At 39.0% G+C, this 26324-nt stretch overlaps 1 protein-coding gene across 8 annotated transcripts in view; it reads right to left on the reverse strand.

Moving 5' to 3' along the window:
• The window catches only part of LOC126918700 (ryanodine receptor), a 41963-nt gene that overhangs the window by 3621 nt on the left and 12018 nt on the right, over positions 1-26324 (reverse strand). Inside the window, exons 8-52 of one of the 8 annotated variants that reach the window (XM_050726896.1) lie at positions 26173-26285; positions 25800-25999; positions 25171-25353; positions 24900-25071; positions 24281-24450; positions 23998-24122; positions 23556-23926; positions 23146-23477; positions 21628-22736; positions 21144-21352; positions 20794-20893; positions 18946-19144; positions 18158-18531; positions 17819-18050; positions 17719-17748; positions 17444-17588; positions 17024-17325; positions 15758-16291; positions 15024-15256; positions 14572-14674; positions 14343-14513; positions 14065-14180; positions 13208-13753; positions 12257-13075; positions 11837-12163; positions 11288-11308; positions 10928-11205; positions 10610-10830; positions 10520-10543; positions 10277-10367; positions 9014-9330; positions 8279-8582; positions 8044-8197; positions 7117-7908; positions 5720-6738; positions 4991-5362; positions 4739-4851; positions 4115-4208; positions 3542-3790; positions 3344-3367; positions 2964-2984; positions 2442-2853; positions 1323-1727; positions 936-1152; positions 2-860 (exon numbers count right to left, since the gene is read on the reverse strand). In XM_050726896.1, the coding sequence (XP_050582853.1) occupies positions 2-860; positions 936-1152; positions 1323-1727; positions 2442-2853; positions 2964-2984; positions 3344-3367; positions 3542-3790; positions 4115-4208; positions 4739-4851; positions 4991-5362; positions 5720-6738; positions 7117-7908; positions 8044-8197; positions 8279-8582; positions 9014-9330; positions 10277-10367; positions 10520-10543; positions 10610-10830; positions 10928-11205; positions 11288-11308; positions 11837-12163; positions 12257-13075; positions 13208-13753; positions 14065-14180; positions 14343-14513; positions 14572-14674; positions 15024-15256; positions 15758-16291; positions 17024-17325; positions 17444-17588; positions 17719-17748; positions 17819-18050; positions 18158-18531; positions 18946-19144; positions 20794-20893; positions 21144-21352; positions 21628-22736; positions 23146-23477; positions 23556-23926; positions 23998-24122; positions 24281-24450; positions 24900-25071; positions 25171-25353; positions 25800-25999; positions 26173-26285 (13202 nt within the window). Of the gene's footprint in view, position 1; positions 861-935; positions 1153-1322; positions 1728-2441; positions 2854-2963; positions 2985-3343; positions 3368-3541; positions 3791-4114; positions 4209-4738; positions 4852-4990; positions 5363-5719; positions 6739-7116; positions 7909-8043; positions 8198-8278; positions 8583-9013; positions 9331-10276; positions 10368-10519; positions 10544-10609; positions 10831-10927; positions 11206-11287; positions 11309-11836; positions 12164-12256; positions 13076-13207; positions 13754-14064; positions 14181-14342; positions 14514-14571; positions 14675-15023; positions 15257-15757; positions 16292-17023; positions 17326-17443; positions 17589-17718; positions 17749-17818; positions 18051-18157; positions 18532-18945; positions 19145-20223; positions 20324-20793; positions 20894-21143; positions 21353-21627; positions 22737-23145; positions 23478-23555; positions 23927-23997; positions 24123-24280; positions 24451-24899; positions 25072-25170; positions 25354-25799; positions 26000-26172; positions 26286-26324 lie in introns of all 8 variants that reach the window. The other 7 variants (XM_050726897.1, XM_050726899.1, XM_050726898.1 and 4 more) reach the window with 7 other exon arrangements.

Genomic DNA, 26324 nt, shown 5'->3' on the forward strand with positions numbered 1-26324 from the left:
CCTGTAGATTAGATTCATCCGGTGTTGGCGGTAAAGCAGGCAAATGTCTTATCGGCTTTTCTTCCTCTTCCTTCACCTCAACTACAGGTTCTTCCACATGTGGTCCTTTCATTAACGCCAACAATAGCTTCATAAAGTACCCAATTATACAGCCAACGCCAAAACCAGAATAATAGAACGCATAGAATATCATCTTGAAGAAACCAATGAAGAGTTCCAGGAACGTCATCTGTTGCATTTCTGCGATCTTGTTCTTGATGTTACTAGGAGAGAATATGGAGAAAAAGAAGTAAATGCTGTCCTTGAATGTTTGAATGCCTCTTCTGATGGGATCTTTGTTTCTTTCTTCGTCATCCTCCGTCATATAGGTGTACGATGATTCTCTCGCCTTTCCGATTCCTCCACTTTCTTCTACCGCCATCAGCGCACTCGCGTGTTGCATTTCAAAGATAGCATCCTCGCAGAAGTTGATGAAGGTCTCCAATTTTTCCTTTTCTCCAGCTTCAACTACGGTATTATAGAAGTATGTTCTCTTTGACTCTTTAATTTGTGGTTTCTCCCATTGCTCGATGTTCGACTCCTTAATCTCGAAGTATACACGCTCGATCTTCTTATTTCCACCGAGAATTTCGATTCTTCCAAGATACGGTTCGAAGTAGTTCAACACGGAGCCTGCCGTTTCCAGAAATCTTGCCAGTCTCGGTTCATTTGGCATATGTTCTGATAAATTTGTTAACAGAACAGCAAGATTGAAACCGATTTCTTTAGCCGGTTCGTGGAAACGATCCATGAAAGCCACGTAATCGATTTTACCGTCGTGGTTCGTCTCGCAACAGGCCAACAAAAATTCGATCTCCTCGCTATAGAAATTTCTCTATGATATTTTTTGTCATTAACTTCGATATATAGAGATAAATATAAAGAATAATACATACTCGGTGTAACTCTTCTGTTGTTCCATTTTCTCTTTAAAATCTTTCGGATATACCCAGCCATCGCTGTTGAGATCCACTTCCAAGAAGCTTGGCGACGACACGAGGTCTTTCAGCTTCAAGAACATGTCGAAGTATTTCAGAATCAACTCGACGTTGCTTGCGGATTCTACCAGCGTGTCCACCATCTGTTTTCCAATAGTTCCATTTACGACGTTTCCTACGATACCAAAATTCGTGAAACATCCATTGAAATAGATTACATAGAAATATAGATCATCGTTAATGATATCTATAGTAGTTATTAATCTAACTTTATATATAGTAAATAGTTATATTAGTAAATAGCTTAGTTTAGCACAGAGTTCTTTATCGATCCGAAAGAAATACCTTCCAGCATAGAGAGCATCATAGTGATCATATCCTTTTGTAAGTTCAGCAATTCCTTCAGAAGGTCCACTTGACTCGAGTGTTTGGATAACTTGTCCTGCATATGAGAGAAGAGGAAAAGGAATCCACCAACAGCGTCCCACAATCGAGAGTGGGCAAGTGCCTGTTGATTCTGAGCGCAAGGTCCTTGAATCACTTCAGTAAGGGTATTGAATACTTGACTGGCAACGCCGATAGCTTTAAAGAAATTAGCCTTGCCAGCAGGATCGATGAGTTCCTTGCTGGAATAATGCCAGTAAAAGTCCATGATGGATTCCTGGAGGCGTAGTAGATAATCGACGGTGCAGATGACCACGTTCACCGTCGTCGTGTTGCCAGCTTGCGTCCTCAGATAATTCTGCCAATCTATTGATATTGAAGATTATATCGATTATATTTCTTTAGTCTCGTCATTGTATATCTATACACGCAGTGGATGTAAACATCTTTCGGCCGAAGCATAATTTTATTATATGGTTAAGCTAATCACCGAGGAAGATGAATTAATTCGTCACACGTGTGGCGGCACTCGGCAACAATGTATATCGAAGCGAAGTGTCTAATGAGCCATTAATATCCCAACCAGTCCGGTCAAAATAGACATAAAAATAGTGATCAAAGAACAAAAATTCCAAGGAGCTAAATTTTGGGGAAAAAATTGTAGATCATAAAATTATGTACAAAAATGTTCCTCATAATCTTTTTCCTAAGAATCACCATTCCTAAGATATCGCCATAAGCCATCGATATTCGAGGTACGTGATTGTTAATTATTGATTGTTAATCGATCAAGTTAATAGTTTAATAAACCTTTTTTGTTAAACATCAAGAGTATTTCTTGTGGGCACTTTCCCCCTAACATATTAAACCTCTCCTCCACCTTGAGCGTTAATTCATTCAGTCTACTAAGGCGTTCTTTTTGAAATCTATAGCTATATTTAAACGTTAAAGACCTGCGTCAAATTCTATTTAACTATCTTTATCATTTTAATCGAGATGGGGAATTCGGGTGATTCGTGGCATCGATACTAATCGAGACGGGAATTTACGACTCTTCCGCGAACACAGTCGAACACTTACCAAGATTGTGGCCTTCGCAAGTCAATTGAATGAATCGAAATAGAGCGCACGTAAATTCAGCATCGTGCATATTTTTCTCTCCAGCAGCTCCTTCAGAGCCGACTCCAAGACCTTCTGCTTTCGTATTCCTCTCGAACGCATCCAAATCCAATACGCTACAGGAATTCATCAGACCAGCAATCGAAGTGAAGAAGCCTACATCCTTCTTTTCCTTCAGGTGGTTCAGCATTCCTCGTTGAATTTCTATGTTACCGCCTCGCAGGATAGAGATTCCCAATTCCAAAGTCTTCATTACCATTTCACTAGGGACACCTTTGCACGCAGAGATATGAAGCAGAACCATCTCCGCTACGCCACGATTGGCGAGACGCGTTTGGTGGAAAAGAAGTTTCTGCTTCTCCATTTCTTGTTCCTAGATAATGATCGAGATTGAATCGAGAACGAATTTTAGAGTTAAAACTGTTTTGAAGTTTTTGATGGTTTGTTTCTTTATTTAGCTGTTTGTATTTTCTTTGTTCTTACCATAAGTTTGTGCATCGGTCGCTTTAGGGAGAGCATTAAAGAAAGCATCATAGAATTCGTTAATGAAGTGACAATGCTTATGATATTGGATGACAGGAGAACCATTGTCGAAAAGGAACATAATAGACACATGTGGGAACAAAATTGATTTTGTACAGAATGATCAGGGAATAGTCTACTGTTGATGCAAGCGTATTTACAAACTTGTGTATGTGTATGTCTCAATAGGAATAATTTTTTAAATTAGGTTAGCTAGATCCTACGATGAAATTTTGAGTAATTGATTGACATTACATTTAGCAATGGTAATATCGGATTTTTAACGAACGAGCGTACGTATAAAAGCAATTGAATTTCCGCAAACGATTACTTGTCCTTACCATAAGTGGCTTATAGCCCCGCTTCTACAAGGTCAGTACGCGAGAAAAAGATACGAAATTGTTAATAATTTTCAAACACATTGGACAATCTCCCATGTTTGTATTTTTCATAAAAGAATGTTCAGTAGTTCAAAGAGTTTCGTTAGTAGAAATTTTTGTTTTTTTAATGCTTCAACGAATATTAGAGAAAGTACTTACATGGATCGAGGCGCCACCTTCTTCTTCACCTCCTCCTCCACCCTCGTCTTCGCCTTCTTCTTCCTCTTCGCCACAAGATTTTGATATAATTTGCGCGTAACTCATGTACAAGGGATCTTCTTGAAGCGCGCCGGATCGCTCGGTCATAGCGCCACGACAGAATGTTGTTACCAATTGCGTAAGCGGATCTGGTTTTCCTTCGTCCTCGTCTTTGTCCATTTTCTTCAGTTCCGCGTCCTCGAAAGATTGCTTTCAAGAAAACAGATAAAAATAAAATATGAGTAATAACGATAACTGTTAAACGAGGTAACTTTCAAACTTTTGCCAATGCACATAGAACTGTCTCACTCCTCAATCGTATCATATTCTTGAAGATTTGACATTACATATGAATTGCATATATTTTTTAATTTGAATTACACGTGATTAGCTGCCGATACTTTAGACAGATTCATTCACAAGATGTTCACTCCTCAGTTCATTATTATTCTTCATTCACGCGAATTCTCATTTTCACAGTGAATAAAACGATAATTATGGAAGAAAATATTTCTTTACGAAACATATTCTTACCGTAAGGTCTTCAATCATCACTTCTTGGCCAACATTCTCATCCTGCAACCAGAGCTCGTAGTATGTTCGCGCGAAGATATTTATAGCCCGATGCCTGAAATAATATGTGAAATAATTATCATTTATCAAAACTCGAAGAGCCATTAAACGTTCATTTTACCTTCGTAATTTGTAAAGTGGCTCACTACGCAGACATGCAATCGCTGCCCTTTTTCTTGCTGCGCACAGCACGCGCTTCCATCCATCCCGAGATGGTGGAGGTTTCGTTGCCTTTTAGCAGCATGCACACACAACTACAGTTGTTAGATCACTAACAAACAATTACAGGGGTCATTGTCGGTGGTTAATATTATTTTTTGCTACTCTTACGATTAGACAAGCTTTCGTGGAAAACAACAAAAAATAACTGAAATTTTGGTTACTGGTTTACTTGATGATAGCGCACTAAAGGTATAATATTTGAAACTCAAATCGAAACAAACGTCACGCAACAAAAGTATAGGGATTAAATAATATATTGATTATCCTAATTTTATTGAACTTGATTGCTTTTCATTATTGACAGCGAAATAAACACAAGTGTCACGGTACACCGGTAACGCGAATCAAACTAAAAGAGGATACCTGGGCAGGGAATGTAGGGAAGTTTGACGGAAACAAGCGATCACTGCTCGTTTACGTTGTATCGACACCACGGATCGATATTGACCCTTGCTCTGCTGTTGCGGATGATCTATCTACTCAAGAACACAAAATTACTAAATAAATCGAACACATCTTTTGAACGAAGAAGCTTCGCGTATCTGAGAAACAACTATCGTAGAATATTCCAGCAGACAATGGTTATGTAATACTTGAAAATGATTCTTCACTAACCATATGTAAACCGTAAAGAACTTTGGCCATGTCTGTGATCCTTGCAACCACATCCTCTAGCTGTTGTGCTTTCACCGGTTCCATGGAATCCTTCTTCTGACCTAGTTTGGAGTACAGATAATGTTGCCAGGACATTTCGTCAGCTGGGTCGATTTTGTCTGGCAAAGTGAGTTGCGTCTTCGCGAATTCCGAGATCTCGTATTCCGGCATCTTCTTTAGGAATCTGTCCTTGCAGTGTTGCACTAATTCTTGTTCGCGACCAGCAAATAAATTCAGACCAACTGGAAGCAACCTCTTCAAACAGGCTACCATTAGGGAAGCCTGCACTTCTTTGTCTTTATCTCTTTTCTTGTCACGGTGCTTCTTCTTTTTCTGTTGAGTAATGGATTATAGAGTTAACCTTTTTTATTAATTTTGTTATTTTTTATGCAATTTTTATGTCATATTAACTACGATTATTGTCAGTTATGTGCATTATTAATCCTCTGTAGGCAATCGTTCACACCGCGAGTTTAAAGCTAATTTTTATTTTTTCTGAAAAATTTGACTTGTTTGGCTAGAACAGTATAAAGAGTAAGCATGGCAAAATATGCATACCCATAAAGAATTAGTTATAATTTCCATGGACCATAGTTTTTATTAATTATAATTACCATTTACTATATCGCTATAATAGCGATTTATGATCGTTGAAAGCCACTATTGATTCTTTCGTATCAAAATACTAACCTTGCCTCCTCCGGAAGGTGCTGTTCCATCCGAAATAGCAGTAGGTCTTCTGGTCGCTGTCGGCATAATGAGCACCATATTGTCGATCTCATTCGCCGATATGAAGTTTTGTTCTTCTCTCAAGAAATACTGGGACTTGGACCAAATATTAAATATCGCTGCTACGTGATTATAAAGATCTTCTGCTTCTGGAATGTTATTCCTCAGCCAATGATTTCTTTGCAAATCAACGTACTTAATCAAAAGAGGATAGAATGAGTAAATATCGCGAACCAGAAGTTGCCAGTCTTCTTGAATCTGTGCTTCGATTTGTGACGTGTCATCCGTGGATGATTTAATAAAACCACGAAGAGATTCTTCTTTATGGAACATAGTGTCTGTACGTTTTCTGACACGTTCAGCAAGTGGTAAGAATGGATCCTTCAGCAACTCTTCCGATGAATTTATAATGATCTGCTGAGTGTAAGCAGCAATACGAGTCATCCAAGGAGCATTTTCGTTACCGATGTTCTTTTTAATCAACTTTAATACGTTCTTCAGCAGTTGATTCATGTGATCGCTGGTAACCATGCTGACGTACGTCCCTTCTGTCGGGTTTACATTGTCTGGGCCTTGAGACCACCAGAAAGGCAGATAGGAGCAAAGTAGAGGAAGAATAATGTCAACTACGTGGGGAAGATCGTTGTAGGTTTTCTCAGACTCGACGAATTGATCGACTTCCGTCAAGATCGTCTCTAGGGTAGGCATACTCGATTCCATCTTCATCATGATATCTTGTGCTTCCAAGGAATGGTCGGCTATACGATTCAAAAGGGAATACTGATTGTGCTTATTTAAATGTGGCTCCAGGAAGGCCACAGGGAAACAACTAGAAAAGGCACCTAGACAGGAACCTAAGCTGGGCTTGTGACGCTCGATTTCTGTCTTCAAATATTTTCTGTCGTGTGTTAGAGAGGCATCTACACCGAGAGTGTATAAAGATGCCAGCATTTTGTAGGATGCCACCTGAATTTCGTCCACTGTTCAAAAATACAAACAGATCAATTTTTTGTGCATGTGTAGGTATCGTGTTCGATTAGTGAACATAATAATATTCGTTAAATAGTTAATAATATATCTCGCTATGTTCTATCGATATCACTAGACTATGGATGTTTGTGCAAAATTATATCTTTATAAATATGATTTAAAAAACGACAGTCAGATAGAAAATTATTTTACTCGCTAAATGTTACAACAAATATTATATTTGGAATATTTTTGCGTATTATATGCATTCTGTGCATGACTGGACTTTCAAGTTTCCCATAAATGTACAAACATCCGCAGTCTAGATATTATAAACATTTACACATATATTAAAAGGCTTAGAAGAATTTTATTTCAATTTTACTTACATAGCAAATCGCTACCATACTCGCAGGCAGCCAAATGATCGAACATGGCTGTGAGCACTGGCAAAACCACGCTATTGATATACGACAAGGATGTAGAAGTTTTCAAATGTGTTCCTCTCAGATGACTGTATTTTCCCTCTTGAAGATTAAGAATCGTGTGTCCTAAATCATCTGCAGTGTTGTTGAAGAACGTTAACATAGACGTTCTGATAAACTCGGGACAATTTTTCACTAAACTCTTCGCGTCTATGCCTTTGACTAGCACTTGAAGACAGCGGACGGTGATCCTAACATCCGGCCCGAAAGCAGCCAATCTAGATCTCAATAAACTGGCCAATTTGCAAAATAGAGCTGCTACCATCTCCTTCTCTTTCAAGGACGCAGCTCCGACATTGTTGGTAGCTGTTGCCACAGCGATGAAATAGTTTTTGTGTGTGCTAAAATATTTTTCCATCAGTGGCAGAACAACTTTGCTGAAGAATTTGATGTCTCTTGTAGACGTTTTAAAGCTATTTCTACGACTGAACGTGTCGGACGGTTTTAGCAATTTCATGTTGATAGTGGCCTTATCCAAGTAGGCTATCAACTTTTCAAGTAACGAGTAGGCGAATCGTAATTCCACCGAGGCTCCAGCCGTCGCAACTTCTGATTCTCCGCCTCTATTTGGTTTATGAAGCTTGTAACCCTGATATTGCAGGTACTTGAGGAATTCTTGGGAACGTTCGCGATCCTTTCGTTTCTCCTTGTCGGTCAAAAGATCATACGGAACTAGTTGAGGATGAATACCACCTCCTGTGAAGGACATAAATTAATATTTATATATTGATGTTAAATAAATAAGTTATTAATAGCAATATCTTGAGAAAATATTTGTGTTTTATTAATAAATTATTTAATAATTTATTTCGATTCTTCCTCGATACGAACCACAAGTGATGAGTTCTTCCTTCTTCTTCTTCGCCCAAATATCGTGCGCATTATCCGCGAGACGCTCTGCCATGTTTTGCATTTCTCTGCTCAGAGTCAAATTAGTCATGTCAACTGGATGAGGATTATAATTAAATGGACTCGCTGAATCAGCCTGAAATATTATTTTCTATCCGTAATATATAATTCAGTTGGTGTATCGACAAAGATCTATATAAATAGAATTTTTACTCACTTGACTTTTCGATGATCTTCTCATGGAACTACGATTGGTAGATGGTACATCCACCTCTGCATGTTCAACGCTCCATCCTATGGCCAATAAAGCTTTTAAGCTTTCCCTGACTGGCTCTTTGTATCGTTCTCTCTCGTAATCGTTTAACATGTTGTACGGCTTCAGCCTGGGATGAGTCTTGTTCACTTCAGACCACTGTTCGCCGTAGGTCCAACCGTTTTCTAACTTTCGACTGGCCCAAGCGTCGTGGTAATGCTCGGAGAACTTTTGGACTATCTGATTGAGGTCGTTATTGAGGACCACACTGTCGAATGTTAAAACAATTTCAGTATTACATAATTTAGAATTTTCATTCGCCGGTTTTGTCGAATCGTAAAGCACATTTCGAAGGAATTTTGTAATTTTACAAGAACTACATTCTTTCTAGAGGTGTTAGACAAGATTTATGACGTTGTTACGAGCGATAGCTATTTAATTTGAAAGTTTCGATTTTTATTGTATAGTATTGAACGCAAACATTCAGTTGGTGCATGATTTAGAAACTACGAACTATATTCAGGAGATTTGTTGGACAGTTTATATTGAAATTTTCGTATTTTCACTTTTACACGTTTCAGTAACAAATTACATTGTCATAAATCTCGTAGAACTTTCGTGAGAAGATAACGAAATAAGCTTTTCTTAAATGACTACGCTAATTATTCATTCACATTTTTATAAAGAAAGATATAATACCTAGAGGTATTGATTGGCTGAGGATTATAAGGTCCATCAGGCGACTGTGCAGATGCTGATTTGCTTCCGTACCACTCGTCATCGTAATTTTTGGACAATGAATAGTCAGGCGGTAACGCGCAACCAATAGCTGTGAGACAAGGTAGAGCTTTTCCAAACAATTCTGGATCATAGTCCATCTTGGATAACGAATCGAAAATGTTGCTGAAGAGAACCATAGTCAGGCGTTTTTCTTCATCGCTCGATGCACCGTATGCGCCTTGTCCACCGGTCGATCCGTAATATTTCGCGCAACGATCGTAGTGAAGGGTCAGCAACTATTATAAAATTATAAATACCTTCAAATAATTCAAAGTACAATAAAACTCCATTTATCGCGAATACGTCGAGAAACAAACAATTTATGTAACGGTTGTTCGCCAATTCTCTTAGCTACCAATTATTTCTTATTTACATAATAATAGTTCACATTCAAATTGGGGGATTTAATTGACAAGAGTTCGAGCAATCAGGCGCTAACTAAAATTTCGTTTCAATAAATGGAGTTCAGATAAATGAAATTTAGGTATATTTCATGTTTCAACCGTTCGCGACGCGAGATAACGCGTCAACGAGAGTCGTAAATTCTCGTTACGATTAAACAACCGACGCCACGAACTGATTGATCCCCTATTTCTATTACGAGAATAGAGGTGGTTAGGTTTGAGTGCATACGAACCACTACACTAGATTGGTTGATAAAAGTTTAATAAAAATAACGAAACAACAAGTTCAGTCAACGATCAACAATTAAAAACGAAAATTATAACAGTCAAGGTTTGCTTATAACGAGACCTGTCGCACTTCGCAGCTTGTGATAGACGTTATGCGTTAGATTCGATTCAATGTGTAACGTTCGACGCGTCACAAGGAACTGTTCGACTTTAGATGATTTCTTTGTCTCATCTTTAAGACGACCCCCACTATACTTAGGTCACGCCACCGTTCGCGCCTATGATCACGTATGTCTGTTCTTGCGTGGAAAACGTAACGGACAAAATTCGATGTTTCGAGAGCTCGCTGCTTGGCTACAACTATGCGCTCGTCCATACATTGTATATGATTCGGCGGTCAGATAAGACGATCTGACTGCGACATTGTAGGGCCGCGAGCGACGATTAGAAAATACAGCCTGTGGTAAGCCTCGTGGCCTAACATTTCATTTATATTTGTCATATTTTATACCCTACAATATTTTTCAATATTTTATAGAATTTACTTTACCCTTAAAGCGACTGTCGTATATTCTGATAGCTTGGACACGTCTACGGTGAGCTTTCGAAGCAGCTTCAGCAACATACTGGGTTGCATTTGGCTAAAAAGAGAAATACATTGAACATATATCATAAAGGAGTAAAAACGTGAGGGCACTGAATACTATAAGCGCCTTTACCCTTATAGTGTAATTATTGTGACTACAATCGTAGGCGAGAATTAGCAATTTAGAATAATATTGTTGAAACTTACGAGACATTTAACTCGTGGACGTCTCTTGTTAAGCAACAAAACGATTCCGTTAATCATTTCAATTGTATTTTGGAAAAAGGTCGCGCTTACCTGGTCAATGCCACGAGGAAATCCGACACTGCTTCACGTTGACCCTTAGTGAGCATTCTGTTCTTGCTCAATCGATATACAGTGTGCAATGTAGCATCCAGTAAGCTGGCGTAGTTATCCGCCTCGTTGTAGAATTTCGAATGCTTGATCAACAGAGGTAGAATACTGTTTCCAATGTAACGGTTCATCGCTAACGCCATGTCTGATTCGTATCCATCGTTCTAAAATGATAATTGAAATTAAAAGAGGAAACAAAACGATTCGACGTTCGAGTAATTGGTCACGAATGGAATAACATAGAGTCTGTCTTATATTTACCCTATCCAACATAGTGGCGGCTCTGAGATCGGGCAGAAACGCTTCCTCGAGTATCTTAAAGAACAATTCTCTGGTTTCGATTCCGTAAACGCGCTCCAAAAACAGAACGATGCTCTGTTTATGTCCAGGAATCAAACCAGACGGCATATCGCTTTTTGGTTTTTCTTCGCCTGCCGCGGGATTCAATAACGTGAACCTCAAAGATAGGACACCTTGTAGATCATCGAGTGGCACCAGAGATCGAAGAATAGCCCTCGCTCGAAGAGACTCGTTCTTCCCTGGAAAACATGCTCCGATGTAACCTCCTTCACAAATTAGCTATTAGCAAAGAAAAGAAAGCTTTGATTTCGTATATATTACCGACAGATTCTGTAGAAGCCTCTGTTGCTCGTCAAAAAATAAACACTGTTATTAGATAAATAATTTTGAAAGTTGCGAGGAATGGAGGAGCTCGTGCATAAATTAGGCCGCAGGTTCTTAACCATTTCATAAATACGTACTATCCAAAGCAAACTTATAAAATTTCTGTACCTCTAAAAGAAAAAAAAAAAGAAATGTATGTAGGAATTTAAGGCTTGACTCTCGTGTTCAGTTAATTTTTGATTTTGGTAGGAAGCTGTTCTACATATTTGGCTAGCCTCTAATTATTTAAATACGAGGCGACCACAGATTAAGATTGAAACTGAACTTCTGAATGGTATCATTTTTTATATTGTATATTGTAGAAATGCATACATTATTATTGTAGTACTGGTTGAGAACCGTTGGACCGACTATAAGCTTGGAAATGAAAGTAAAATCGCGAACACTCTATCGAAATAAATAATGAAGTGGTCATCAACTAATGATACTTACGAAGGTGCTGCGTATTGCGTAACCCAGGGAAAGGGGAATTCAACTTTTACTTACCTTGTTCGATAACAGAAGAATCTGGAGCGCAGCGGCCTAATAGGTCCACCAAGGTACAGTAGAAGTTCAAGATCGCAGCTCCTGTATCGATATAGTCTTCGTCGTCGTCTGATTCCGGAAGCGGATGTTCGAATTGCATGAGCGCCGTTGTACCTTCTGCTTCGTCGTGCACTTTCCTTCGATCAGCGATTCGTTCTGACATCTTGTTGGCGTCTATGATAGCTCTCAATAGACCCTCACCCTCACCACGAAGCGCTGGTCCCAGACATTCCGGTCTTCTGATCAGCAAACGGATCACCAAGTTTGCATTTTCCTCGACGCTTTCACCTAGAAGGAATTATTTCGAATTATTTTCTCAATGCGACATAACACGACTTCTTTGATATAAAATAAGTATCCCAAGATGAACTTTGGACTAACCATTAACCCAAACGCAGAACCTCAAAAAGTCCAAATATCTTTCGCCTTCCACCGGATCCCATCCCAGATCGGGATAACCTTTTTCAACCAATTCTGAATTCGATTGCAAACCACAACGGGATAGATATATGGCAATCTTTTCAAGATAATGTTCTCTGAGAGCCAGAGCCAGCTCCGTGTTTTCCATGAGGGAAGAATAAGCTACGTCCAATGGCGTGGAACCTCTTAAAGATGGTCTCGATAACAAGATATTACTATTCTCCAGTAAAAAGTCAAAGTGATCGAACATAGCCTTCTGATTCTGTCTGGAAGTTCGACAAAAGTAGCACAGGAATCTACAGCATGCTACCACCATTTCGTGAGAAGTATCCTTCTCCTTGGAAACTGGTTCTCCTTCGGTAGTTTGGGGCTGAGTTTGAGCATCCGATTGCGCCTGTGCACGTCTGCCTAGTGTGTTCATCATGATGGCCATAACGTTCTCGTGAATTCTAAGCACTCTGATTAAATCTGGATGCTGGAAGAACGTATGATTGTTGACTAATTTCCAGAGTCGTTCCCGAACGAGCTCTTCTTCCTCTTGAGACATTTGTACAGGCAGTAAGGCGCGAATTTGGCTCAAACCGACCCACATCAAAGCAACGTCGTCCTTTGTCTTGCTGTTGGTCACGTAAGTCTTTTCTAGAGCTCGAATTAACTCGCCCACCGTGTCATACTGGCGAACCAGTAAACTGAACATTTCTCGAACTAACTTCGGAGTCTCGATTTGGGATTCCTCGGCCCAGCTGACGATGGTTTTTATCAGAACTTTACGGAACACCTCTGTAACAAATACCAAAAGACGTGTCACCATTTAATATTTAAATATGTTTTAAAAAATGTAATAGCAAAAGACAGGAGCAAAAACAATCGAGAAGCTGAATACTGTGATCGATATTGTGATACAATTCCAACCTTCTGGAGTCTTTCTCTCGGGTTCAGGTTCGGGTTTAGGTTCCTCTTCGAGTTCTTTCACTGCGTTGATAAAGTTGAATAGCTTCTTAATGGCGCCAGGTTTCTGAACTGCGTCTTCTGCCTCCTCCACGGCGTCCGCTGCTTCCTGCAGGGCGTGCAAGGACACGTAGGACATGAGACTGTTGTGGAATTCATTCATCCGATTTATCAGATCTTCTCCGCAAGGACTATTCTCGGGATCATCCACGAATTCCATATTCTTGAAACTTAAGATCGCATTCATCTGTTCACGAGGTGGACATCGAAATTCTCTTGTCTTCTTCGCTGCTACTGCCGATGGTAAGTCAGATTGTTTGATTTCGATGTAACGCCGAAGTTGATCGGACTGAAGATCACCGACGAAGTCGTGGCTAAATGCGATAATGGACTCGACGCGATGTCGAAGCTGGATGTCGTTTAGATGATGAAGAAGATAGCACATCTGTAGTTTCGCACCTTCGGCCATTTTCATGTGAAGCAGACCCTTCTTGTGCTCGTCTTTTCCTTCTGTAAATTGATTTTTACATTACATTTCATATTTAGAAGATAAAATTTTACTTCTATTAAAAATATAGTAGGCTAGGGAATTATTGAAATATGATAAAATATTTAAAAAATTATTATTTGGATGCTGTATCATCTTATTTGCCTGGATATTACCTTGAAGTAATTACGGTATTAGTTTATTTGGTCTTTCAAATGATCTTTCTTCGAAATATTTTATTCAGCCATCAAATACTCGAAATGATCTGTTATGTCAATCTTTGCTTTTGTCTTCGTTCCAAATAAAATTTGCGTAAGTCTGAAATATATTTTACCTTTGTCAAACGTCGGATCCCAAGTCTCAGGATGAATCATAATCAGAAGCTTCATAACGTCTTCGTTCCTAAGCATTCCAACCAAGAGCAACCTGTCTACTAGTTTCAAAAGTGGCCTGTAATAAACAAAAATCACGTAAATAAGAGGCACAAGAATGGATCTGAATCTGCGGCAGCAAGCAAGTTATCCTGAAAGCATTTTCTTTCTTCGTATCGTCGACGTAGATATTAAATATGCAGAATAGCCCAGGCGTGCACGTATTCATTTGGCTACATACAGGAAAAGATTCTCATTGCTGCCACCAATGGGGTCCCGATTGTGAACTTGATTGACCTCAACGGCCTCGTTCAGTGCAGTCATCACGTAGTCCCGCACTACATCCAGAGGGAAGTACGGACTGTAGAGGCTCCTTATGTTCTCGATCGTTTGATCACTGGAAGGAATATCCCTTGATGTCGCCTATTAGTCATGGGGTTCACATCTAATTTTGAATTGAATGTACCTACCTGATGTCTGTCATTTTCATCTGAGGACGAACCGACTCGGTTTCTAGATACCTGAGGCTGTGCTTCATTTCTTCGTTTTCGTATAAATCCTTCAGTTCTTGGCCTATGAAACGTATACACTTATTGTTAGATATCTATAAAGTTATCTATATTGGTTACAGAAAATATTTCCACATGATTGTATTTATTATAGCATTCACAAACTAATTAATTGCAAGTATATTACAAGTAAATATATTAAAGTACAAGTTTATCGAATGTCGTGTCATTTAGTAGCATTTTTACATCACTAACAAAATGGAATATAGGACGTGACAAAAGAAATAAGTTCATTGGAAAATATACAATAAGAGATATGGAATATAAGGATGTGTAAATAATTTTTTGTAACCACTGTATGTATAAATAGATCTCTTGTTTCAAGGGATATTACTTTGAAAAAGTTTCTTTACCTAAAGGAATTATGTATTCATTTTTACACACTTCCATCGTAGTCGCGTGTGACTCGAGATGCAAGGCGATCAGCAAGTCGTAGAATCCTTGTCGTAGGGGCCCGGACATGTATTCCGCTCGAATTGCGTACAATAATTGTTTTTGATCGACGTGCTGGCATAGAGCGTGTGCTGCTCTGTAATTCGACTGATAACATAGAGCTGCGTACAGTGTCAGAGTGTGTGCATGGAAGCTGTAACAATTATATAGATAAATGTTAATTCTTCAAATAAATAGAAGAAAGTTTAATTCTCATTTGGCGGAGGCTCATATTTGTTTCATGACAATAACTTGAAGGTCCAGACAAAAAAATTTTTTACCCTTATATGTTAATAAAATTCCTTTAAAAAATAAAATTGTACGTAATTCGATAAAATAACAACGCATATGCAATACTGTCCATATGTATCTTGATACTTTGATCGATTTATAGTAATAATATTTAAAATAGACCAAAGTATAGCTAGAAGCAGCATTCGCTTGCTTTTTATAGAGTCATTTTATGAAATCGAATCCTTTTATGCAATCATTGCAGTTTGATTTATCTGTAATTTTGTAATTGAAATATATCTAACCAAAAAGTAAGTGACTGAATTCCAAATGACAGCATACAGGATGCAATTGATATCTGTATAAATCAAAATTGACCCAGCCTCTGCCTTTTGAGAATTAACATCTCACTTCCAAAATTTACCTAAGTAACTTATCCATCTCAATAAGCTCCAAGATATCGATACATCTATCCTCTTCAGGGATATGCAAAGCCAACATTGATATGGCATCCTCGCACAGCATAGACCAACCTCTGATATCAGACAGTTTCAAGGCATGAACCTGAAGCGATTGATTTGGAACTCTTGCCCATTGGTGAGGTTTCAGACATTGAACCTTCAATCTAGGTGGGAACTGTGGTATCACATGACGTTCTGAGTTTTGTAACACAGCAGCGGATAATGGTAACGTTGTGGAGGTTCTTCCAAGTTCAATCTGAAGGATTTCCTTGCTGGTAGCTTCTACGAAGATGGCAGGGAATAATTTCGTATCGGGTTCCATTTTGAATTTGTGGCTAGTTTCCTTTCCCTCGCAAGTGAAGGACACCCAACCAGTTGCGGTATCCACGAAACATCCAACGAACATTCCTTGAGAAGCTCCCTTGCCAGATGCGTCTTGCGTTACTTCGTTGTAAAGCTCATCCGCCCTTACCATATAGCAGCTCTGTCTATCAACCCTGCAATAAATTGCTCCATTTAACAGAATAATTTAAAATAAGTTATCTTGTAAAGTAAGTCGATTCATTCGTTGACATACATGCATAGAGTTACGCTTAGAGTTTTGCTAGTACGCCATGAAATTAATAAAATTTTAATAGAATCGATAAAATTGATAGAAAGTTGAAAATACGCATTTTTCGTGTCTGATAGGAAATCTTAAAGATAAATTTATCTTTTACATTGCTGATTTTCAATTTTTCATCATTTCATTACACTGTCATAGTGCTAATTTGATGAGTCTTGTTTGAATATATGTAGTATTTTAAATTGTCTAGAGCAAAGACAGGAAAAGATGTCTTATTTGAAGTTAAGTTTAGTTTTAGTTTAACAAGCAATACCCAATACAAAAACTGATTACAATATCTTCGTACGTCTTATTTCAACACTCGGCTCCCAACTTCTGTCTTGTCAGGTCAAAAAATGCCGACTATCAACCCTCGCATCCTTCTCTCCTTCATTCATTTAGCTTTGACGTCACCTAGGTATACACCCTTGCTTACACACACACACACTCTCTCTCTCTTTCTCTCTTCAGTAGCCCACTTACGATTCTTAGTTTATACTTTAAATTTACAACTTATACTATCCCGAGAAACCCGAACTTAAATATATAATAGACCAAGCGTATACCCCCCTCTTTTTTTGATATTACATTTATATATATATAATAGAAGAGAAATTGAACTTACTGTTCTATAGGACGATCATAGTCATCGGTAATAACTACAGAGCCCTTCCTCACGCGAGACAGATTAAAGTCTTTAGTATGCAAATGATACTGGGAAGTGACCCAGCCAACATAAACGTGCGTTGGATCCTGTCCAGGAAAGATTCTCACTCCGTAGAAGTATTCGTTCATCAATTTCAAGCATTCTGCATCGAATATCTCATTTCCAATCGCCTCGACGCCGCTTCCACTCAGAGCAGACATAGACATTGCTTTTGGTGCGTTGCGTTCTGGGATCTGAGGTGGCACTACTTTCAAGTCCGTCTATAGAAAGAATTTGTCACTTATTTCGTGGCGCTTGAACGAAGATGGCAATAAAATTATAGCAGCAGGTAGTTGGACGAATGGACAAACAAATAAATAAATAAATAAATGGTTTTACGTTTGATATGCGAATTTGGGGAGGCCGGTTACTTGCTTTGTTCATCGACTGGGTCTTGGTGCTCTTATCAGAAATGTCTGAACGTACTGGTGGCTCGGGCGTTTTCGATTTCGCGTCCGGAGACTTCGCTTTGCGAGAGAAGAATCTGCGAAACACATTGGAAATTTATTGTTTCTTCTTTATGTGTTCATTCGTGTTCTTCACATGACAAAGACGCAAAAGGAATTTCACATATGCAAATATTTAAATATGGAAGATTTATCAATTCAACTTACGGGGCATCCTCCATTTCTTTGCTAAGTTTGCTAGGAAAATTAGAATATCAAAATCTATTTCCCCGAGAAGAACTGATTTAAAATATGTGTTTATACTAACCGGAACGGAGAACGCCCACGTTTCTTCTTATCGTCCTTGATGTCGCCGTTCATATCGCCGTATCCATTCATGTCAACCTCGCTAATTGCGTTATCCATGTTTCCGACCCGTGACCCATAGAGGGAACCCTTCCTTGGAGGTCTCAACGGCTTGTTTCTTTGCATGGGAAGCGGTGACTCCTTCATCATTTCATCGGCTTCCACTGCATCCTCCGAATAGTTCCTTTGTAATCCTGGTACAAACAAGGTTTTCGTTAAAAACGCTCAGAAGTTTGAATTGGACAAATTATTCGTGTATCTATAAAAAATATAATGAATTATTAATCGTAGAAAATCTTACCTTTAATGTCGCTCATACTGAATCCAGACCTCATAATCTGCTCTATTTGAGCAGAAGGCGCTGCTTGTTGAGCCTGCTCCACTTGTTCAGACAATAGTCTATTCTGTCGCATTTTGATTTCCTGCCATCTCCTTAGTTTCTCACTTTCCGAAATAAACGTCGATTGGCAAATAACCGGTAAAGATAATCGCAGGAACTCCCAGTTCGCCTTTTCCATAGTTTCGAACGTGTTATGAGAGATCTTTAAACATGGTGGAGTATCGGAACCCGCTGGAATCCTGGCTACATCTATCCTCGTGTCAGCCATATCGTCTGTGTTCTCGAAAATTGGTTGATCCTTGGTATACCAATACGTAACTGGACGATTCATGTTCCTGGTATATTGAAGACGATTCTAGACATTTTACTTAACTCGATAAAATTCGTAATTGGAAAGGAACGAAGGAAACGCATATCTAATTGGCATATAATAAAATAGGATCATCTTCCCTTTTTAGAAGATAAGATAGGGTGCCTAAAAAGTAGGACACACGTATTTTCATATACGATAATCGCTAGAGAATTACTCGTATCGATTACTCGGATAGTTATATAAATCACATGTCTAAAAACAAAACTGTAATTCCAAATGCACCCATGATAAATAGTACACGTGTTTGTACATTAAAAAAAAAGAAAGAAGTATTGTTTATTGATCGAGATACAAAACAAGCAACCAAAACACGTTTCTTCCAGCCATCTTCCCAAACACGTGTAAGACGGATTTATGATTCACATGTACTACTTACACACAGAACGGTTCGTATCCCTCTTGCAAACCGCAGGTCGTAAAGAACTTTAAGGTATTTACATCCTGTCCGAAAGTTAATTTTGCTTTTTGTCCAACACCAAGCGTGAAAGCTGGCACGAAACAGTCACCCTGTACGTCAGCGAAAGACGTTTCACCACCGAGCGCATCCATCAACAGTTCTCCGTTTAGAGAAAAGCCTAAATATTTCGATATTTGTATAAAGATTGTTTGCGGTAATGGTTAAATGTATAAATTTATATTGGATTACTACCAGCACGGCAGGGATTAATTTTAAGAAAAGGGGTCAAGTAAAAGGAGTAATCCATTAGTGCGACTAGCAAGTTGAAAGTTAACGAAGCTTTACGTAATCAACTAGCAGCGGCTATAAAGATAAAACACGCGGATAAAATGCGACTATATACAACTATGCGAAGCAAATGTGAAAATCGACATAAGCGTTACACATGCATATAGGGCTGATAATATCATAGCATATATCAAATATTAAAGACATGAAAATAGTGTGACGTTATCACAAAGAAAATTAGCTTTGGATAATGAATAAATAAATTTTGCAGAAATGTTGTAATGAAGAGATAGAAGGGCACTCCATATTGGTCTAGTTCAAACAATATTTTCTATCGTTGATGAACCGCCACGGTCTTCTTTTCAAAGCCTATTCAAAATTATTTTGCGATACCAAAATTTAGGACCACCCTTTGTTTTAGTAGTTAATAAATATGAATCGTATGGAATATGAAAGCTTTGTTGCTGTTATTTACAATATTAATTGAGTAGAGTACTGGATACGGAAAGAATACAAGGACACACATGATGCTAATCGATTGTGTATGATTAGAATGTATAGCTTCGGTTGTAAATGGATGAAAATTTGATATATACGAATACGTTGTCGTGATGATGTGACAAGGTGAGGCAATAATCCGCATTAATGACTTTGTAGAATACATATAATGACTTTGTAGAATACATATGCTTTCTTTGCCGTATGATGTTGCAAAGTTTGATTGATTAAGCAAATGGCACTCATCCAAACTGTACGAAATACCGTGTATACAATAATGCGGAAAATAAGCGAAAGATGTACGATAAGAAAAGAAACAAACGAACGAACGTAGATTATTTGTTCGACTTTAAACTTTTGTATTTAAAAACACGTTTTTCTGTATCCAGTAATCTATCTCTTGAATCAAATTATATGTATGTATAGCTTGAAATGGCAGCTGAAGCGTTCGCTTGAAAGATTCCGTCTTACTAATTGTTCGGTCAATTAGATCCAGGAAAACCCCGACAACGTCTCCAACCTGCCATTGTTTGCCAAATGTCTCGGCTGTGCCCGAGTATACTTTTTCCTCCTTTAAAATAAAATTTCACCAATTCAAAATCTCCGTTGGTGATTTGTACGCGATCCATGACACATCTACCTTACGATTAAACACGCTTAATATCGATATAATTTGCATGTACGTTTCGTCGTATATTACGTATCTATTTATATATGTATATTTGTATGTCTGCGCGAGACTGAGATTCGAACAAAGGCAATACGTAGGAGACACAGCAAATGATGTACACTTGATAGATAATATTATAGAGATATAATGTTGTTCGCGGATTCCTTCGCGTTCGCTAATGAACGTCAAGCCACACTTCTCGAACGAAATCCCCAAATCAATTTCGTTCGATCTTCGGACAAGGAAACGCAGAAAAAACAACCAAGTCAACATGAAAAAGAACATATAGAGACAAAGACAACAGTAGTGACGAGAAAACTCAAAAAATGGTGGGCCTGCAGATCGAATTATTGGAAAAATTGGAGTCTTACTGATCGTTCGGTCTGCGACGTCAATGAAACATCCAACTACGTCGCCCACTTGATATCTGTGACCAAATGACTCGTGGATACCGGCGTGTACTTTAGTTACCTGATATTTACGATTGGTATCAATTATTTATGGCCTGTCAGCTTATGATGCATTTAGAATCTATTTCATGGACAAACATCTATCCTTACCGTGAACATTGTCGAAACCATTCGAACAAATTTATCTGCGATGCATAATTCGACGTACGTGAATTTTATTCTTTTATTTTTTCGTTTACGCGAGTTCAGTGTCTTTAATAACAAACTGCTCGAGCTTGAAAATCTATTGGATTGAATCAAGCAACACTTACGTTATAGCCGTCAAAAGCCCAAGTAGATTCGTCGCTTCCCAGCATATTGCCGGGAGAGCAGTCAGCCTTTGCCCAACCGACTCGCATAGGGCCAGCTGTCAGCACCTCGAACTCGAAGTACCACTTTCCGCTACTGACTGCGTAATGTTTCTCAACGCGATATGTTCTGAAGTATAGTTGTCGTAACCTGTTGGCTTCCAACAGTAGCGCTGTAAGAACAAACGTATGGAGGTAAATAATTTAATAAGATTTTATTTTACTATTAGGTCGATCGAAGATTTGAGATCTTCACGACTTGGTATTGCAAAATTTCCAAAATAAAGACTGACGTTGCTAACGGAGCTAGTTAAAATCCTGGCAAAACATCGGAACATATCTTTTTCTCAAGAACACGACCCACGCTCGGAAATCTCGATTATGAAAATTCTATTATTAGACTACTCTAGAATAAAACAGGATTTGCCAATATTTCAATATCTTTCACCTTCGTGTTGTTCTCCAGTAGGTGGTTCCAACATGTATCCATAAACCAAAAGTGTCCTCACAGTTTCACTGGCGGTGTCACGATTAGCTTTCTTGATCGCTTCGTCCACCTTCGGGTAGGGTACCAAATGGGGGCTTCTTCTCATCTCAGAATCCTCGTTCAGACCATAAGTCCATCCCTGGCTAATCCTTTCCTTTGCCCACAAATTATGAGTATTCTCTGCAAGCTGGTCTACCAGTTCTTCCATCTTTGGCGTGAGTGTAATGGCGCTAAGATCGAGTGGTGCTGGTTTATATCCGCTGCTTTGTAGGAAGGGTTCATTCGGAAGCCTCAGAGTCTTTATTCTAGAGGGTGGTTTATCCATCGTGATATAATATCCCAAGGCTAGAACAGTCTTCAGTGTTTGCACCGCCAACTGTGTGTCGTAACGTTTTTCTGCAGCTGGTAATCGTTCAAACTGAACGATACATGGATGAATCTTTCTCATATCGTCTCTATGTTCTCCATATATCCAACCAGCTTCGATTTTATTCATTGCCCACATCTCGTGGATATTCTCAGCTAGTTTATCTCTGATTTGCTCGACATAAGATGGTAAATTGATCATAGATGTGTCGACTGGAGCTGGGACGAAAGCTGTGTCGTCCTCGACCAGCCATGGACCAGCTAGGACCACCTTGTTCATGTTTCCAAAGTAGAAACAGGGATCCAAAGATAGAATTTGCTGCGGTAATAAGCTTTCCACCAAAGGTGAGAATTCTTCTGGCGGTTGAAACTTGAGTCGGCCGTGGTCACCACCTAACAGGAATCTACAGGATAGTTTGGACGAGCAGCTGATTGCGGGGAAGAACATGCCATCGAGGTTGAAATTTCGGAAGGATCCCATGATAGGTGCTCCGTTGAAGGTGAAAGTGATTATGGGCACTGTGAGATCCAATGCACATCCGATCACGTCGCTCTTTCTGATGTAAGGTTCCGTGACATTCTGAACAACTTGAGTTTTTCTACCACCGGTCCATAGATGTGCACCGTCGAAACCGAATGAATAGAGGTCGTCGCCAACGCCGTTTCCACCCCATTTCTCGCCACCACCGGGGTATGGCATGTACCTTCGCAGGAACAGATAAATAAGTGTTAAATCAGATTGAAGAATTCCCCATTGCAACTCTATGTATATTTCTTTTCCCGTAAAATAAGCACAGTTATATTTATGGGTAATTTTATTGGTTGAACTATTTTCTTAGCGACTTTGAGCGATTCATTCATAAGTTCAGCAGCTATAAAACAAGCTTAAGATTATCTTAAATATCAATGATGATGTAATGATATTTTGTGTAACTTTGATACATTTAGTTGGTATCAAAGAAGCGAATTCCCTGAAATGATCTCGAGTTGATATTTGATAAAACCTACACAGCCTTAAAAGGACCACGAGTATCAATGAGACGATTTGAAATGATTTTCACTATCAGTGAATGCCAATAAGACTACTCAATGGCCTGTCATTTATTGACTTACCCAGCAGTGTTCGCCCATCCTATTCTCAAATGCGGCATCATGTGCGTGGTCTGCTCGATGTGGTCAACGGTGACTTCGAAGTACCACTTCTGATAAAGCGCCGAGTTCTCGACTCTACCGACGAATATGTTCGGCCTAACGCTAGCCACGTGATCGACCAGTTGCGTTTGAAGAAGGAGATTTTTTCCTGGCAGCAAGAAGTCACAGATGTTGTTCTGCGAAGATCGAACAGCCACGCCGTTACCCACGCACAGCGAGCAAAGTACGTCCAAGACTTTTGGATCTCTTCCGTGCTTCTCCAACAAGGAAATGATGACTTTAATGTGCTCGTCCTGTGAAGATATAGAAGTTCATCGAGATTGTAGGATTTCAAATATTTTATCGTACGTTTAACTCGTTATAACGCTTACCCTCATCATGTTTAAAGCTTCGGGCGAGTCGATAAGAACGCAATGAAGCACGTCCAACATTCCAGTGCCTTCGCTGGAAGCCTGCGATCCGAGTCGACTGAACAACCAGTTCAAACGATTGCTGTTAGCGAATTGCGCGCAGTTTGTGTGATTTCCTTTGATAATAGCTGCCAATAGTTGATACAGGTATCCTGATATTTGATCCCAAGCTTGACCACTCTCGTCTCCCGAAAGTGCCACGAGGAAACCTTGCGACGTAATCACGTTGATCTTGTCGATGGCTTCGAGTATCAAGTTCAATATACCTTCCTCTTGAAACAGGTCTTGACGATTTCTCAGAGCGCGGAATCTGTTTTGTTTCTCTTCGTGCTCTACATAAATCGTTAGAGTACGTCAATCTACTGTAATAATAGCGTTTCTGCGATCATAATAGTTTGCTTACCCATGTCGTCTTCGGGTTGAGCAAAATAATTAATCAAGTCTTCCAGACACATCACCATTTCGTTCAGATTCACATTTTGGAAGAACATAGACGCTCTTCTATCTACTTGCAGCGTCTCTAGGCCTCTAAAACATATTCGGTCCTTTTAGCGATCTGCCTGTCCACGTTAATTTATCATTCGGTTTGTAACGGCTCTGTACGCTTCCATCCAAGCCTCTACCATTTTTAATTGCATACTTTAATGTGGAGAAATTACAGTATCGATCGAACGATAGACACTCACGTGATGAACTGTGTGAACAGACTGCTGCACTTTCGTATCACACGAGCTGTCCGGGACTCTTCCTCTTGAGACCGAGAGAAGTCCAAACCATCGTCCATCTTTCCTTCTTCGTGAAGGACGGCTTGCTTCTCCTCCACTTTGCCCACACCCTTTTTCTTCGTCTCGTACGACTATGATATAGATCAGAATCAATCAAAGTCAAGTTTAATCCACCCCAACGAATAATATATATGTGTTTTGACTGTAGATGCGTGTACGTACATCAAGATGAGTTATCTCAATAGTTAGGAGTTATGAGTGTAAAAAATAAAAAAGAGAATGCATATGAATTTGGAATTTACGTATGGATAGACTTCTTACGTTTAGTAAATATAGTAATAAACGTTTTAGTTTGGACATTTTATATATTTTCGTAAGTTCATTTCGTTTAGATGCTTAATTTTTCCAGTTCTGAAGTAAAGATCAGCTTTTATGAATTATTAAACTGTCCTAAAAGTTTTGTGCAGCAGTGTATCTTTACTTTTTCGTTTAAATAATTCACTTGCTTGAATATAAGAATCAAAGAAATATAAGAAATATAAGAAAATAGAAGAAGAAAGAAATTATTATTAATGTATACCTTGTACGAGACCCAGAGGCAAGTAGTAGCGTGCTGCATGATAACAGTCGAGTCACCATACTTGATGATCGGTGTACCGATAACTTCGAGGTCCTTATCCTCGAGAATGATCTTCTGATCATCCTTCTCTTGACGTAACCAAAACGTTGAAGTCTCGGTCGTTGCCTCGTTTCTTCAAACACAGAACATAATTATGTAACTTACGATTATTGGCACGACGTTCGACTTGACCTTTGAACTTTCCTATTAATACCTATTAATAGATATCTACCTATCGACCAGGTACAGTTCGTTGTTTTCTTTAACACCAAGGTAACGTCCAGTTGTCAAGTGTCTGATCCTCATCGGATGCAGCCAGTTGATAAAACCACCGGCCCATTTAGTTCTTGCCAGCTCCAGTCTCCATAGAGATCGAGCTTGACTCATTACGCTGCCTCCCTCGTAGACCACTATACTGTAAGCAATATATTAACTACTAGAAGCCATATGTAGCTTTAGCTGCGCTAATCGAATTATCCATAGAAACGATTATCTCTAGTGGAATCAACGCGACGATTTCGAAAATAAATAAATAACAAGTTGTAATTAATTTTCTCGAGAAGAATTTTCCTTCCAACAATGAATGCGACAATATGATAGTGTGAAGCGTAATCGGATTGTACATTGTGAGATATTTAAAGATGCAAATTAGAATGCACACTATATGCAAAAATATATAAAACGTTCGAAATATAGTATTCGTTATGATGCTCAGTGGATGAAACAAATTTCCGTTCAAGCTACATCTTTTGTTTAGTTCTATTTACAAAAATATGAACTTGCATAAAAATAGTTATTTTGGTGCATACGGTTTTGTTAGTCTAAAGGGATAGAGGAAGGGGTTGAATTTTTAACACTTACTTTTGACTCGGTGTTGTGCCCCATGTTGACGGTATAGTGAGGCATTCGTCGCCACCGTGAAAAAATCGTAGAACGTCGCCGCCAAATACGTAACCAACGTATTTCATCCGGCTGATTCCAGTGCCGTAAGGTTGTACCGACCAGTGAGTTACGTGGAACGAGGCGTTAACCACTGATAAGTCGTTTTCTTTTGTTGTGTGCTAGATAAATGTGGACGAGATTAATTTTCAAGGTAGTGCGTATTTTAATGAACTGACGATGAGACAACAAAATATTTGTTTATTTCAATGCGATGCTTAATAAATATCATTGTGAATGGAGCTATTGGGAATATTACTGGAAAATATTATTGTTTTCTGTTTGTGTTGCTTACCAAGTATCTCTCAGTGGCCACAGATACCAGAATAAGGTCATCACCGACTCGAACCTTCTCACCCTCTGACCTCTGCTTCGATGCTGGATGCACAGTCCACCAACACGCCTCACCTAAATCATCAATCGTATTACGTACACGTAAACACGACA

The sequence above is a fragment of the Bombus affinis genome, chromosome 7 (assembly GCF_024516045.1).
Source record: "Bombus affinis isolate iyBomAffi1 chromosome 7, iyBomAffi1.2, whole genome shotgun sequence".
In the NCBI taxonomy this organism is placed as follows: domain Eukaryota; kingdom Metazoa; phylum Arthropoda; class Insecta; order Hymenoptera; family Apidae; genus Bombus; species Bombus affinis.